A 17,102-nucleotide genomic window follows, 5' to 3' on the forward strand; every position below is an offset into this window, starting at 1 on the left:
CAGTGGAAGACCCATACTTTAAGTCCCCCACAATCAGCAAGTTATTGCCTCTTCTGTGGGTAGAGGATATCTTGTTAGGTGGGATAACCCCTTTCAAGGTGCTTTTACACCGACAGATCATCTGCTCATGCTACATAGCAAAGATTGAGAATGACTATGTTGGTCCCCGCAGGTTAATAAAGTGTAAATTGTTAGATGATCTGCAGTGTAGTAAGAAACAATCATTAATAGGATCATTCATTCCCATACAGCCATCATCGGTTGGCTGCACATCTCCTGGTTTATACATACAGTGGGCAGCCAACCCACTACCATTTTTATGTGCACTGAAAGAAGATGATGAACCGACAAACAAGAATTCCTAGTTACTTATGGCTTATTTTGTTCATTTTGCCAACATTTCCCTGTTTTTGTCTAAAACTAGACAACTGTGTAAACATAGATAAGAATGATGTATTGTGACGCCATCCCCAGAATCTCTCACCTCTCCTGTAAGCTGGAAGAGTATCTCTAGGGTGAGGGTGAATATACTCTCCGCCATCTTGTCCCGGTTCCTCTCCATCCTTGTCGGGTCAATCAGGATAATTATCTGATATAGAAGATATCAGCCGAGGATCCTGAATGGAGAGAAGACGAGACAATGTAACACCATACAAAACCCCCTGTAATAATATAATTACTGGAGAGAATAAGGGGAAATGTGTGAGGAGGTAATAAAGTGTAGATATTTTGTTCTCTCTTTGTACAGGTTGGAACAGGAGGTGAATAGTCTGTTAGCTCAGATCCTCCATGTCTGAGAAGAAAGCATGTTCCACCTTCACATGCCGACTATAGACAATCACAGACTAACAGCGATTCAAGTATAAAGTTGTAAACCTAGGGATCCGACAGCGCCTTCCCAAGTCCTCTAACCTGGGATAACAAGAGTGAGAAACAAATACAGGAGTTTTTGGACTATTAACCAAGGTGTGAACTCCAGCAGTCTTTACATGATTTCATACAAAGCATTTTAAGATAAAACACTGTGTTTTGTGGGTTCTTCCCAGCTTTTCAGCCATTTTTTGGTAAAAATAACACGATGGCCAGATGGTAGTTTCAATTTAAAGTGGTTGGACAACTTTAAAAACAACAAAAGAAGTCAGCGTTACTCACCCGTCTTTATTGGATTACTTTTCTGTCCCACCAAAAAAAATTAAAAATAAAAACATAAAAATGTATACTTTTTTTTTTTTAACATTGCAATCAATGAAAAATGTATGAGAACCTGTGGCTGCATGTTACTGTATGCTTATACGTTTTTTGTGATTAAGAGAAAAAAAAGCATTGAACTACAAAATTTGATTAGAACAGAAAAGGTTTACAGTGAAAAATGTACATTTTGGATCACAGTGCATGCTGGGTATCTGATTTTAACACCATAACTGTATGCTTTGAATGCCTGCTTTGTTACGCTGTTGCGTCCAACCGGACAGGCAACATCCAAAACAAACGAAAAGGCACAACCGTGCAAAGGAAACATAAAACTACGGGAAATCCTCTCCCTATAAACCCCTAACCCGGGAGGGGGCCCTGCCTACTCGGCGGGCCGATCGCTCCGAGAGGTGCGGACCCGCACTCGTGCCTGGGCCACTGACACGTCCCTATCAGGGAGCCCTAGAACAAAAGAAAGGGAAACAGAAAACCAAACAAAGCAGAAATAGGAACTTAGCTAGCACGGAGGAGCTTCAGCCAGGATGTGTTCCTCAGTAGCTGGTCCAGCGGCAACTGAAGCATTGACCAGCACAGGAGTCAATACTAGCACTGCTTAAATAGGAGCAGACCTACTCAGCACCAGGTGAGGACTGACATTACTCTTGCAACCACCACACCCCTCAGCTCCAGGAGAGGTAGGAATACTGCTAAACCCTGGTCTGGCCTGAAAGCAAGGTGGAAACCTCAGAACGGCTGCAACATACGCAACAGACGCTTCCCATCTATGTTTCCCGCACACCTGATACGTAGTACAGGCCCTCACGATAAACTACGGGGACACCAATCAGGACAAACTTCCCTCGGCCTCAGAGCGCAGATTTGATCCCTGGCAACACCAAGGTGAATCTAATTGGCGTCATCCTGAAGCCCGTGCTCTCCAGATTATGATATTCTAGGAGGTAAGTTTTAGGCTACCTACACATCGGCGTCGCAATATCAGGGAGAGAAACTCAAACCAATATTGTGCTTGCCAATGTGCATTTTTACGCTGATGGGTGAATTAGAGGATCGGCAAGTGGTTCACATTATTTCAATAGGAAACCTCACCTCACCCGCCGTGCGATGCGTTTTACTGTCCCACTGTGTACTATGGGCGACAGGTTCAGAGGAGCGGGAGAAGATAGGAGAATATTTGTGCGAGATTTGGGAATCTCGCAACGCACAAATCTCAAGCGAAAGAGAGCGTCTTGGCCGTGTGAAAGCGGCATTACTCTTACAAGTTCTGATAGTAAATGAGGGAATTACCTTTCGTGCCAGAGTCCTCCCAGCGTCCGTCCTTCCTCAGAAAGCGTCTGTCTGCAGTCCAGCGCCAAGTGAATCTGCGCCCCGGCTGCTATATACTAATCATGACAAGATACGACCGATCCTGGTGACCCCATGAGGCTGACGGAGAGACCATGAAAATGTGTATTCAAAGCCAAAGGGGTCTACTGTGAGAAGCCTAAACTATACAACATTTTCCAATTCAGCATTAACCCCGCGTTCTCCTCCAGTTTTCAGGTCTTCGATAAGAATCTACAATATAAAAAATACAAAACTAAGAAAACTACGGACAGAAAAGTTGTGTCCAAACTTTTGACTGGAACTGTACGAACTCATCCGTCATTTAGGCCGTCTGCACAGATGTCACATCAAACTCAAGTAGCGCATGCTGCGTTTGTAAATGCTGAACGGATTTTCTTCACCTGTGTGAACAAATGTTTGTTTTTTTTCTGGACAATTCTTTTTTTTTTTGTTTCTTACAGTTTTTGGTGCCGATTCCAAAATTTCAAATTCCAAAGGTCACACAAATATGAACCCTATTCTTTTGAATCAAGTCATACGCATGAGCGCTTTTTTTTCCTGTGGCGTGTTCTAACCTTTCACGTTCCTCAGAACACATTGCCTATTGTTTTCAATGTGACTGTAAAACAGCAAGCGATACGAGGATTCCCATTCAAAACAATGGGAAGCACTTACCGATCCTCCATGCAGCTAAAAACCGCGCCGGAGGATCGCAACTTCCCAGAAGTGATATGAGGCATTTTCCTACAAAACAGTCTCGCAGCCGTGGGTACCTCGCACGTTCACGGCCGTGTTTCATGGTCTGATATTGAACTCGCCCGTTGTAGTGACCCGGAAGGTCCTACAGAGAAGTCAAAGTGAGTTAATAAGTTCTTGGGATCTCACTATGAGCCTCAAGGGGACAGAGGAGGTGCCCCACCCTCAAATAGAAGTGGTTATTCCTGAAATAGCTGTCCCAGCAACAGCTTACTAATTGGTGCTTTAGGTGCTTAGCAAAATCCGAGCCCGCATAGAAAAGGTCATTTTAAGTTTGCGCATGTTGTCAGTTGGAGGCAGAAGAGGGCAGACGAAAAGACAAGAGCAGGAGAGGAATATAGTGCGGTGAGACGGCGAGTGTGTCATCAGGAGAGATAGACGGAGGAAGATCAGAGAGTAGTAGAGTTTTTCCTCCATCCTGAGTAAGGAAATCGGACCCAGTCAGATAGAGAGGTCATCATAATAGTGAGCGTTACCTCCTCTTGTACAGTTAACTAACAGTGGAGTATAATCTACCCTGCACAAGCCCCTCCAGCCTGACGCTGACAGCCCCGGACGAAGAAAAGGGAAAATCTTTATTGTATCCAAATAACCTTCACCGTGAGAGAAGTAAGAAATCCGACACTGTCAATGTGGATACAAATGTACCGTAACTGTTGTTATCATTGCTCCCACATCCACACGAGTGAACTGTCTCTATGACCTGACATTACATTGTAAACTGCATGCCTTCAGATTACTGGCATCCAATTGGACTGGTCTGGTTATTTCATTATCATAAGTAAGGTTTTTCTCATATAAAGGCACTGGCGTCACGTACAGATATCAGCAGTCAGTACCTAAACTAAACGGAGACTCTTGCCAACCGCTTGCTGCATAAGTCGCCATTTCTGTCAGAGTAGCTACCACTGTGACCAAGTGTAAACTGACATCACCCACTCGAGCTACCTCTGGCTCGCTGCACAGTGTGTAGGAAGCGTCAGGCTGACTTCACACAGGCGAGCGTGATATGGGGCTGTGAATCTCGCCCCCATATTGCGCTCCCCACCATGTGAATTCCCTATGTATGCGAGACGTTTTTATGTCAAAATAGCCTTGCATCACTTCGGGGATGTAGCGATCCGCCGGCGCAGCTGTCAGCCATGGCGGGGGATTGCGGAGTTTCTCCCATTGCATTCAATGGGAGACATCGCATTGCATTGCATGCGCCTACCGCAGTATGTGCCCCGATACTGCCGCCGGCCACATTAAAAAGAATGGGCGCTGTGATGCCAGAGCGTGAACGAGATAGAACATGCCGCGATTTGTTTCCTGCATAAAACGGGGGTTCATATTTGTGAATGGGGTTTGTATTTGTGCGTCTCGCAATGCACAAATCTCGCGTGATTTTCTCGCCGCTGTGTTGGAAGTCTTAGGAAGATTTACGGACAATAACCGTAACAGCAGAATAAAGAAAATGAGATCGAGCGGCTATAAAAGGTTTTATAAATGGGATTAGGGCTCCTGCAGACCAGCGGAGGCGCTCATGTGACATAATAGAGCTGTGAAGGAAGCGCTGTGCATTTTACTGCACTGTTCCACGCTGCCCAGGAGAACGGAGTAGACAATACGGCCAAAAAAGTAACCAGCGCTCAATTGCAAAATAGGTGAAAATGAAATGGGATGGGAATACACAGGGTTAAACTTCCTTCATGGGGTGCCTGGTCCTCGACCCCCCTGATCCCAGATGGCGTGCAGTATCGCAGACGTCAATGAGGGGGTTCGTAATACAGACTGACTTGTTTATCTACAATGCGACGCGTTTCGGCTTTACAATATAAACATCAATGGATCCCGGCGCTCCAAGTTTAGTTCAAACCAGTTTTCCACAGATGACCCGCTTCTGTTCAGGGTTAGGACTCTCGCGGGTTTAGTTTCTCAGTCCGGCTGACACCAGAGAACGGAGTAAGTCTGGCGTTGGGTGAAAAACGCTCTTTATTGGAAAGTTCAGACAGTCATGGAGGAACGTGGCGTCTTACGTGTTTCAGGCACGCATGTCGGCTGTGATTGAACCGCCCGGCAGCCCAACTTGTCCCGCGGTGATCAATTAATGACACAAAATCCTGCAGTTCACTGCGTGATTTTGTGCGGATGCCGTGCGCCCCCATAGAATGCTATGGTGCTTTGGGTGCGCAAATGTGCACAAAAAATAGACCACGTTGCGTATATTTTCGTGCGAGCGTAAAAATGTAGAATGTGATGAAACCCAGTAAAATCAATGGGTTCTATTTTCTGCGCTTTGCGTATGCAAAAACTCCTGCCATCCACACAAATGAATTTGCACGCCATCTTGTGCGCGGCGGGCAGAGAACTGCGGGGTTTCGATCACATATTTTGCAGGAGTATTTCAGCTGCACAAAAAATACGCAGCGCGATTTATTTTCCTGAGATCATTTTGAACTCATTACACTAATTTCGTGGCTCGGAGCGTCGGGGGGTGAAGGGTTTTTTTGTGCGTGCAAAAAGTGCAGTAAAACAGAAATGCACTTGTGTGCGCAAATACGTGTACGCTCGTGTGATCAGCCTAAACCCTGAATGGGGTCACCTGCGGTGACCTGCAGGACACAAGATCCCCGGATGGCGGAACAACACAGAACGCCTGGGAAGCGGGACGGCATGTTTACATAAATCACTTTCCCGCCAGCGTCCTCCGTCTGCGAACCTTCATACGGTTTTACAACCACATGTGACCTGGTGACTCCATCACCACTGCGTCCGTCATCACCGGGGGATCCGATACACGAGGTGCCAGAATACTGCAGGGCATACAATATGGGAGGGTATTACAGACAGACCAGAGGTGTAACTTGAAGCTCCCGGGCCCCAATGCAAAACTTGTAACGGGGCCCCCAACTATAATGCTTTACTCATAGTACTGGGCTCCCCATATGGAGAAGAGAGGCCGTATGGGCCCCCTAAGGCTCCTGGGCCCGGGTGCAACCGCATCCCCTGCATCCTCTATAGTTACGCCCCTGAGACAGACAGTTCTAGTATTCAGACTCGGGACCCTGGAGAACACAGAGTGTAACAGCATCATTACCCCAGTACTGCCGCCAGCAGAGGGAGCCACTGAGGGAACAGAAAAAGACAGCAGCAGCAAAAGGAAAATGCATGCTGGGCAATTAATGCCAAGAACAGGCTGGTGCTGAAGGGGTTAATGATAAATCTGCCCCCCAGTGCTGGTGACCCCCACATACCTCCACCTGCAGCCGTACAGGAGCCGTGGGGTTGTTCTGTGCTTACAGGACCTGTGATGATGTCACCGTCATGTGATCAGTGTGTGGGAGGAGACAAGGGGTCACATGACCAGGTCTCTCTGCTCAGTGGATGCAGGACTCTGCTGTGTGACCTGCAGTTTGTGTGTCTTATCAGGATGTATTCAGAGAGTGGATGGAGCCGAGCCGAACGTGTGTGAGAGACGGAGGAGCAGAGCCGAGCGTGTGCGAGACGGAGGAGCGGAGCCGAGCGTGTGCGAGACGGAGGAGCGGAGCCGAGCGTGTGCGAGAGGGAGGAGCGGAGCCGAGCGTGTGCGAGACGGAGGAGCGGAGCCTGAGCGTGTGCGAGACGGAGGAGCGGAGCCGAGCGTGTGCGAGACGGAGGAGCGGAGCCGAGCGTGTGCGAGACGGAGGAGCGGAGCCGAGCGTGTGCGAGACGGAGGAGCGGAGCCGAGCGTGTGCGAGACGGAGGAGCCGAGCGTGTGCGAGACGGAGGAGCCGAGCGTGTGCGAGACGGAGGAGCCGAGCGTGTGCGAGAGGGAGGAGCCGAGCGTGTGCGAGAGGGAGGAGCCGAGCGTGTGCGAGAGGGAGGAGCCGAGCGTGTGTGAGACGGAGGAGCCGAGCGTGTGTGAGAGGGAGGAGCGGAGCCGAGCGTGTGTGAGAGGGAGGAGCGGAGCCGAGCGTGTACGAGACGGAGGAGCCGAGCGTGTGCGAGACGGAGGAGCCGAGCGTGTGTGAGAGGGAGGAGCCGAGCGTGTGTGAGAGGGAGGAGCGGAGCCGAGCGTGTGTGAGAGGGAGGAGCGGAGCCGAGCGTGTGTGAGAGGGAGGAGCGGAGCCGAGCGTGTGTGAGAGGGAGGAGCGGAGCCGAGCGCGTGCGAGACGGAGGAGCGGAGCCGAGCGCGTGCGAGAGGGGGGAGCTGAGCCGAGCGCGTGCGAGAGGGAGGAGCGGAGCCGAGCGCGTGCGAGAGGGAGGAGCGGAGCCGAGCGCGTGCGAGAGGGAGGAGCGGAGCCGAGCGCGTGCGAGAGGGAGGAGCGGAGCCGAGCGCGTGCGAGACGGAGGAGCGGAGCCGAACGCGTGCGAGACGGAGGAGCCGAGCGTGTGCGAGACGGGGGAGCGGAGCCGAGCGCGTGCGAGACGGAGGAGCCGAGCGCGTGCGAGACGGGGGAGCGGAGCCGAGCGCGTGCGAGACGGGGGAGCGGAGCCGAGCGCGTGCGAGACGGAGGAGCGGAGCCGAGCGCGTGCGAGACGGAGGAGCGGAGCCGAGCGCGTGCGAGACGGAGGAGCGGAGCCGAGCGCGTGCGAGAGGGAGGAGCGGAGCCGAGCGCGTGCGAGAGGGAGGAGCGGAGCCGAGCGCGTGCGAGACGGAGGAGCGGAGCCGAACGCGTGCGAGACGGAGGAGCCGAGCCGAGCGTGTGCGAGACGGGGGAGCGGAGCCCAGCGCGTGCGAGACGGAGGAGCCGAGCGCGTGCGAGACGGGGGAGCGGAGCCGAGCGCGTGCGAGACGGGGGAGCGGAACCGAGCGCGTGCGAGACGGAGGAGCGGAGCCGAGCGCGTGCGAGACGGAGGAGCGGAGCCGAGCGCGTGCGAGACGGAGGAGCGGAGCCGAGCGCGTGCGAGACGGAGGAGCGGAGCCGAGCGCGTGCGAGACGGAGGAGCGGAGCCGAGTGCATGTGTGAAACGGGAACGGAGCCGAGCATGTGCAGGACGGAGTTCCTGTTTGTATGTGTGTGTGTAATGTAGACGTTGGGGGCCGTATATGTGTTGAATAGCCTGCAGGGGGTGATAGCGTACTAGAGATTGGAGAAATCACCTAACTGCATGGTTGTGTGGCAGGAACTAAATAAAAGCCACTTCCTGCCAGGCTCACAGGAGGAAGTTACAGCTCACCAGAGCTGGACAGGCTGCAGGCTTGAAGTCCAGTTTGGACCAGTGGAGGCGGTGTGAAGCCGTGTCAGGCACTGGGAGCCTGAGGTCCGGTGCAGACCAGCGTGGGACCCTGTGTTGGTTAAACCTTAACTTATGGACGGTGATACGCTGAATACGTTTGTGCGCTGTGAATAAATGATGGCAGGCGCCAGATGTAAAGAAAGTAAAGTCTCCTTGGACATTTGTCTATACACACACGTGGTGCCCATTCCGTTCCGAGAGTTCAGCGATCTGCAAGCGAGAAATCCCCTTGCCACATGGTGGATTGCGCTGGCAAACTAGAAGGGCGCATAAAGAGCTGCAGAGAGCAACATGTGTAAAGCATTTAAAAGGGCCAGGAAGCTAAGTGTTCTGTTGTCGCGGGCAACGCAAGCTGAAGGCTGCAGACAGCGGTGCAAAGGGCCAGGAGGCCAAAAAACTACACCTGTATTTATTATCTATCATTCACATGCAGCGTGATTTAAGACTCCAGGGGGAGCCCAGGGTGGCAGTACCAATGTTGTTCACTGATGGAAATGAAGGGCAACCCGCCGAATTATCATGGCGTCATTAATAGGTTGCTGGGCTGCATGGTGAACTACATATATCAGAATGGTCTGGCGCCCTGTATCCACTATGTGTGGGAGTGTACGCCAAGCATTCACCCCCCTCATTATCAGGAGGCAGTGTGAGTGGCTGTCTTATCGGTGTCCTGCACAGGTGTTATTGGCTCCTCCATTTGGTAGTCAGCTACCTGCATGGTGAGAGGAGGATGCATCTATATGCACTCCTCAGTCAGTAAGTAACGGCCATTTTCTGTGATTGTTTTTAATTTCTTATTTCCCCTTCTGTGATGCAGCCCGTATAAAATGTAGTTGCGTATGGGCTGTGGGTATATCAGCGACCATGGAGCACAATGGGCTCTATGTTGCAGATATCCACTGTAAAACAGAACATGCTGCGTTCTCTTTTCTGCGAGTGGATTACGTAATTCCGACCCACTAATGTGAGCGGAATTGTGTAATCCAATGCGATTGATCTGTGTATTACCGCGGATCAGACGCATGCGGAATCTGTAATTGCTATCTGGTCATGTGAGACCGGCCAAAGGTAGATCGCTATCTTTTTATCACGTGACCAGGGACCGCTCAACCGTTGGTTTCTGGGAACAAGGAGATTTTAAATTTCCTGGGCTCCCCGCCTCCTGCGCATGTGTCCAACGTTTTGCTGGCGGTCGCATATGCAGAATCCAGGAAGGTTCACGGAGAAGAATCGCGTCGTGGTTCAAATACGGAGGCCTCCGGTAAAAAGTTTCATCTCTTCTCACCGATCGCAGGTGAGGCGAGATGAAACTTTAATTTTTTTTTTTAACTTTTACGTGATAACAGCGAATACGTGACCAGGAACCCCTCACCGCAGCCCTCCATGAAATCTCCAGGCTCTTGGCTAAGTTTTGTAGCTAGGAGCAGGGAAAATTTAAATTACCCTAGTAATCCATGGCTTTTGCGCATGCGTCTGCCATTTTGGCGACGGGCGCATGCGCAGAATCTAGGGTAAGGTCCGCGGATAAATCCGGGGGCCTTAGGTACGTACTTTCATCCTCACTCACGGACATGATCCATGAGGGAAGATGAAACGTTAGCTTTTTAAACTTTTTTACACTCTTTTTTTTACTTTAAATGATCTCGTCACCGGTGACATCTCAAATTCAAAATCCCTCTGCTCCTGCCTACACATGGTATCCAGGAGCCGAGAGATTTTGAATTTCCTGGGGCGCGAGCCCCTCTGTGCACTCGCCCGATGAATGACATTGGACGTGCATGCGCAGAAGGGGACTTCAGATCCCGGGACATCGCGGAGGACCCAAGGTGAGAATTTTCACCTCCACATGGATCCGATTCATGAGGGGAGGTGAATCTTGACCTTTTCTTTTTACCTTTTTACACCAGTTCACCGCGGGACACCACGGACAAGGCGGGTGAGTAATCTCAGCTGCCCCCATGGATCCGATCCATGAGGGCAGCTGAATCTTTAAGTTTTTTTGCACTTTAATGCGATCAGCGCCAATTGCATTTCCAGAGGGGGGGGGGGACACGCCCTGCAGTCCGGGATGACAGCTCTAGGCATGGAGCTGTCATGCCCATAGCCCACGTTTTTACATCCTCAGGGATTAAAGCCCTCTTGGGCAGGACATAAAAACTCTGTGGGCTGGTCACTAAAGGGTTAATGAAGTATGAGCGGACAGAGGGTAGTCCTAGTGAATACTAGTATATATGTCAAAAGAGGGAGAAATATTATCATTTATTTTCCGGCACGTGGGGATGAGTAGAGAGCTAAAATGAGAATACATTTCTGGGAAAGTCCTAATTTGGCTAGTGCTTGTTCCAGGTAGAGCCAGTCAGTCCTGTGAAATGTTTTTTCAGTGATAGTGCTTAGTAAAGTTAGGGGAAGGTTGTGCTTTTTAGTATACTCAATAGCATACAGAACTCGCTGGGTGTTATGTCTCCCCTCTCTGTTTTTATAAATCTGGATTGTTCTGGCAGAACCAATTTCGGAAGGAGGGGGGCAATTCTATTAGCAATTAATTTGGACCAAAGTTATATATCCGTATCAAGAAGTGAAATGGGCCTATAATAATAATCTTTATTTATATAGCGCCAACATATTCTGCAGCGATTACAATACAGGGGAAATAACACAAGACCACAGTTACATGAAGTACTCAATTGAAGGAAACAATAGGGGTGCGGGTCTTGCTCCAACGAGCTTACATACTACAGATAATGGGGTGATACAGATAGTAAAGGGGCTGAAGATGCGCACCGTATGGCGAGGTGGAGAATGAAAGATGCTATACACACAATGGTCAAGCCATATAGTGGCAGAATCAGTATGACTGCAAGTGCCGGTTGATTATGTCTAGCAGGAACTGCAGTCGGTAGGACAGGGAGCATGTTATCAAGCGGAGTTCAGAGGGGTTTGGTTTAGAGTATATGATATGCTTCCCTGAAGAGGTGCGTTTTTAGAGCACACCTGAAGTTTAGTGTGCCAGTGATTGCTTGGATATTTTTTGGTAGCGCGTTCCAGAGGACAGGTGCTGCTCTAGAGAAGTCTTGGAGGCGGGAATGAGAGGTTTAAATTAGAGGGGCACTTAGTCTGATTTTGTTAGCAGAGTGGAGGGCTCGGGCTGGGTGATGGATTAAGATGAGGGAAGCAATGTAGGACGGGGCAGTGCTGTGGAGAGCTTTGTGGATGAGGGTAGTGAGTTTAAATTGTATTATGTATTTGATGGGCACAGGGCAGAGGTGTCCGAGTAGTGGCTGGACAGGAAGATGAGCCTGGTTGCCGCATTCAGGATAGATTGGAGGGGGTAGAGTCTGGAGCAGCGGAGGCTGATCAGAAGTGAGTTGCAGTAATCGAGTCGAGAGTGGATGAGGGCAACAGTGAGCGTTTTTAGCGTGTCCACGGTGAGAAAAGGGCATATTCTAGCGATGTTCTTGAGGTGCAGCTGACATATTCGGGTGAGAGATTGGATATTGGGGGTGAAGGAGAGATCGGAAATGAATATGACCCCAAGGCAGCGGGCGAGATGTCTGGGATAACTATAATTGCTGCAATATAAAGGGTCCTTGCCTTTTTTGTAAAGAATGGTGATATAAGCTTCAAGGGAATGTGGTTAGAGAAAGGCACCTTAAAGGAGGGTATTAACAGGATGTTAAAGATTGGCCTAAGACACCAAAGAATTTTTAATAATACATGACTCTGTCCATTGGGAATGGTTTTTAGAACCTCTCTGATTTCTGTAGCCGTGACTGCCATCAGAAGAGACTCTGATTCTGTAGGAGAGACAAGTGGAAGACCAATAGTGTCCAAAAAGGACTTGTTATCGTCAAGCCTGGAACTGGATTCCGCCGGAATCTCCCCAAAACGTATATTATATAAATTATGGTAGAAGGAGGAAAAGCACCTGGCAATGTCCTTCGTATCCATCAAGACGTCACTTTGAGGAGATTTTATTTGGAAGATCATGGTGAACTTTTTCTAATCAAAGCTGACATGACTCAACTCACTATCCCCTCTCCTCTTCCCCCCCCCCTTCCTGTTGCCATGAGCATAGTTTTAAATTCGTTGTGTGAGATAAGATTTGGCTGATTGGCTATTTAATAAATCCTTGAGTTGGTTCCTCAGCAACATCAAGGAATTTTGTTCCACTACTGATAAAGATTTCTTGTAGAGTTCTTCCAGGGACGCTATTTCAGTAAGCAGTGCAGAGGTTTATTGTAAACATTTCTTTTTCACATAAAAGCCTAGAGAGATGAATGTATAAAGGCCTTGTGTGCTTCCCATATAAATGACTGGGAAACAGAGGTAGCCAAATTCAGCTTGAAAAAAGTTTTCCTAATAATCCATCGAGAGTTTCTGGTAGGAGTCTACTAATGTTTAGTTAGGCTTCCATAACCACTCCCTGCTCGATAGAGTTGATATACTATTAAATAAATGGGGGGCGTGGTCTGAGATGGTTATGTTACCAGTTTAAGAGTCCAGCACCTGTCCCAAAAAACTACTAATTTAAATTTCTGGTAGAACGTAAACACCCTGGAGAGGAATGTACAATCTCTTGTGTCCGCATGGAACAGACGCCACACATCACTAAGACCCATGTCTGGTATCTTCTGATGGAGGCTCTTCAATGCTCTATAGGAGAGGCCTGAGTGTGAGGAGAAGGAATCTATAAGTGGGTTAAATGAATGCCAAGTTCAGGTCTCCCCTGATGGGTATTAGGCCCTCTTTAAATATATCAATTTTAAACAGGATTCTTTTAATCCACCCGATGTACAATTGTTTGGGGCATTTGATGTCTGATTTTTTCTTACATTAATATGTACTGTACATATAATGGTGATCATTCAGTCCATTGCTTTGATTGCTTCAAAAAATATTTTTTTTAGATTCAAATTATGAAAAAACTTCTGAATATCTAGATGCATCTGAAATGTATCCATATTCTTATCTGGTATAAACATCAAACGCTTATTAAATAACAAATAATGAGTCTTATTTAATTTTTTTATTACCGTATATACCGGCGTATAAGGCGACGGGGCGTATAAGACGACCCCCCAACTGTCACCTTATACGCCGGTATTCAGTGGAGAAAAAAAAAAAAATTTTATTACTCACCTCCCACGGCGTTCTGTCGCGCTCCGGCAGGATGTCGCTCGCTCCGGCAGGCTGTCGCTCGCTCCTCGTCCCCGGCGCAGCATAGCTTTCTGAATGTGGGGCTTGAAATCCCCGCTTCCAGAAAGCTAATACACACGCCGGCAGCCATGACATCATTGAATGGCTGTGATTGGCTAAAGCACACGTGGCTTCAGCCAATCACACTATTCAATGACATCATTGAATGGGTGTGATTGCTAACACGTGCGCCTTCAGCCAATCACAGCCATTCAATGATGTCATTGAATAGTGTGATTGGCTGAAGCCACGTGTGCTTTAGCCAATCACAGCCATTCAATGCTGTCATGGCTGCCGGCGTGTGTATTAGCTTTCTGGAAGCGGGGATTTCAAGCCCCGCATTCAGAAAGCTATGCTGCGGCGGGGACGAGGAGCGAGCGACATCCTGCCGGAGCGCGACAGAACGCCGTGGGAGGTGAGTAATAAAATTTTTTTTTTTTTACACTTTTTTTTTTTTTGTATTACCGGCGCATAAGACGACCCCCGACTGCAGAGCAGATTTTTCGGGGTTCAAAAGTCGTCTTATACGCCGGTATATACGGTACTCAGATTAAAAACACCTTCACCTTTTTCTTTTACTTCCCCTTCTGCTTTTTTCAGGTCTCCCTGAATTAACACATCTTCTTCCATTTTTGTGCTATGACATTGTGGCGAGCCGATGACGTCACAGAAGGAGCACGCGCCCTCTGTGAACTCTTTACATGAAATCAACATTGATTGCGGCATGTAAGGGGTTAACAGCAGGTAAGAATGTTCTCAGTGATTCCTGCTGGTGCAGCAGAAGGCCCCCTGTTAGCACAGGCTCAGCTTCTGAGCCTGCATCATCACAATGCATAAGTTTCTGTCCTGTTGGATATGAATATGAGGCAGCCAGGATGTAAATTTACGTTCTGTGGTGTAAGGGGTTAAAATATTTCCCACATTCTTAACATGGAAATGTCTTCTCCCTTGTGTGAATTCTTTCATGTCTAACCAGACCGGATTTATTTGAAAAGCATTTCCCACATTCTGAGCACGGAAATGGTTTCTCCCCTGTATGAATTCTCTTATGTTTAACGAGATGTGATTTCTGATTAAAACATTTTTCACATTCAGAGCATGAAAATGGCTTCTCCCCTGTGTGAGTTCTCTGGTGCAAAACAAGTTGTGGTATTCGGCTAAAACATTTCCCACATTCAGAACATGAAAATGGTTTCTCTCCTGTGTGAATTCTTTGATGTCTAACAAGATATGAATTATGGTTAAAACATTTCCCACAGTTTGTACATGAATATGGTTTCACCCCCGTGTGAGTTCTCTGATGAGTAACAAGACACGATTTATCTGTAAAACTCTTCTCACATTCTGAACATGTATATGGCTTCTCCCCTGTGTGAGTTCTCTGATGAGTAACAAGGGTTGATTTCCGCTTAAAACCTTTTCCACAATCTGAACAGAAAAATGGCCTCTCTCCTGTGTGAGTTGTCTGATGCTTAAAAAGATTTGATTTATCTTTAAAACCTTTCCCACATTCTGAACATGAAAATGGATTCTCCCCTGTGTGAATTCTCTCATGTATAACCAGATCCGATTTATTTGAAAAACATTTCCAACATTCTAAACATGGAAATGGCTTCTCCCCTGTGTGAATTCTCTGATGTCTAACAAGATGTGATTTATGACTAAAATATTTCCTACATTCTTTACATGAAAATAGTCTCTTCTCTGCGTTAACTCTTTGGTGTTTTACATCCTTTTTGTAAATTTTATTTTTCTCAATCACCTGAGAAGAATTAGTAGATAATGATAGGGAATCGGATGATAGATTTTTGCTGTGAAGGGTTGAGGATATATCTGGAATAATGACAGGCTCTTCATATGTACGCTGTATGATACCAGGACCTTCCACGCTACAATCTGTTGATATCAGATGTCCCTCAGAGCTCCTGGTGTCGTCATCTGTCAAGAACAAAATGAATTTTAATATTTTTGAATACAACTTTACAATTCTAGTGCTATTTAATGACATTACTATAGAAAATGTCCATATAAATTGTGTATCAAAATTCTAATATTAACTAATACAGAGATGGCAAAACATATCACAATTTACCAGTAGATATCAGAGCAAGGACCAGTAGATTATGCTGCTGGACCATGGGGATGTTATCTTGATTTTCATCTTCAGGTTCATGTTTCGGTGTGCCCATAATTCCTCTTTTCTAGTTAAATGTTATATATAATATATGGAGTCGGGTGGATCCTTCTCACAAACTCCCTAACATCAACATATACTTTAGCACAGAGCAGGGTAGAGGAGAGCCATTAAGTCATGTACAAAGAAGCCAAGAAGCCATGGCTCTGAAGTAAGAGATCACCACCGGTAGTTTTCTCTTTTCTTTTTTTTCCATTCATTCATTCATTCATTCATTCTTGTTAGCCATAGCATGGAGTGGATACTCAAAAGAACTTGTCTTTTTGTGTTTCCATTCCATTTTGTGGCTAAAAAAATGATTTTTCTTTCCTTTATATGGTATTTCTTCACAAAAAAGTGCATATAAAACTCTGTGTGCAAGTTTGACCTTATAGGAAAATAACTGTGGCTGCCACAACTTATATAGAAGCACTGGGGAATCTGTAAAAGAACTTCCAGCAGTGTCCTCCACAAGACCCGGATGCCTGTTACCAGTAGATCGCCTTGCTCAAGCCACATGAAAACGTATATTACTACAATATGGAATAAAAAGACTAGCTTTTCTTTTTCTCTAAAGAAAACTGGACTGAAATATCACAACTTCTGTGGATTTCCCAAAATAAATCCTACCTTCTTGGGCAGTAAACAAGTGCTGGATCTCCATAACTTTCGTAATAAAAGGTTGGATCCTACCCATGCACCAACCTCAGGAGTACTGTGGTCTCTGTACCTAATGGACGCTGAGAAAGGACACAGACATACGGTCTCGGACAGGCACACCACAGCTGTCTACTAAAGTTTACTTAGACCTGGTTCCTCCTCGTTCTGGACCCAAGGTGCTCCAAATAATTCCACAGACAGCACATTGCCTGAAAATATAGCTGTGTGGCTTTCATCTTAATCCATGGTGAGTAGAGATGGGCGAACATACTCGGTAAAGCCGATTTCGCAATCGAGCACCGCGATTTTTGAGTACTTCACTACTCAGGTGAAAAGATTCGGGGGGCACCGTGGGTGAGCGGGGGGTTGCAGAGGGGAGTGGGAGGTAGAGGGAGAGAGAGCTCCCCCCTGTTCCGCGCTGCTACCCCCCCCCCCCCCCCCCGCGCGCTTCACCACGCCCCACCCCCCGGCGCCCCCCGAATCTTTTCACCCGAGTAGTGAAGTACTCGAAAATCACGGTGCTCGATTGCGAAATCGGCCTTACAGAGTAATAACCTTCCATTTTCCAATGAATGTTACC

General features: G+C 47.7%; 1 protein-coding gene across 1 annotated transcript in view; it reads right to left on the reverse strand.

The window, feature by feature from the left end:
• Window positions 1-17,102, reverse strand: part of LOC136624526 (zinc finger protein 420-like) — a 75,810-nt gene that overhangs the window by 46,612 nt on the left and 12,096 nt on the right. Inside the window, exon 4 of the mRNA XM_066598510.1 lies at window positions 14,620-15,627. Within this exon, the coding sequence (XP_066454607.1) occupies window positions 14,620-15,627 (1,008 nt within the window). The remainder of the gene's footprint in view (window positions 1-14,619; window positions 15,628-17,102) is intronic.

This window comes from Eleutherodactylus coqui, chromosome 4, assembly GCF_035609145.1.
Source record: "Eleutherodactylus coqui strain aEleCoq1 chromosome 4, aEleCoq1.hap1, whole genome shotgun sequence".
NCBI classification, from domain to species: domain Eukaryota; kingdom Metazoa; phylum Chordata; class Amphibia; order Anura; family Eleutherodactylidae; genus Eleutherodactylus; species Eleutherodactylus coqui.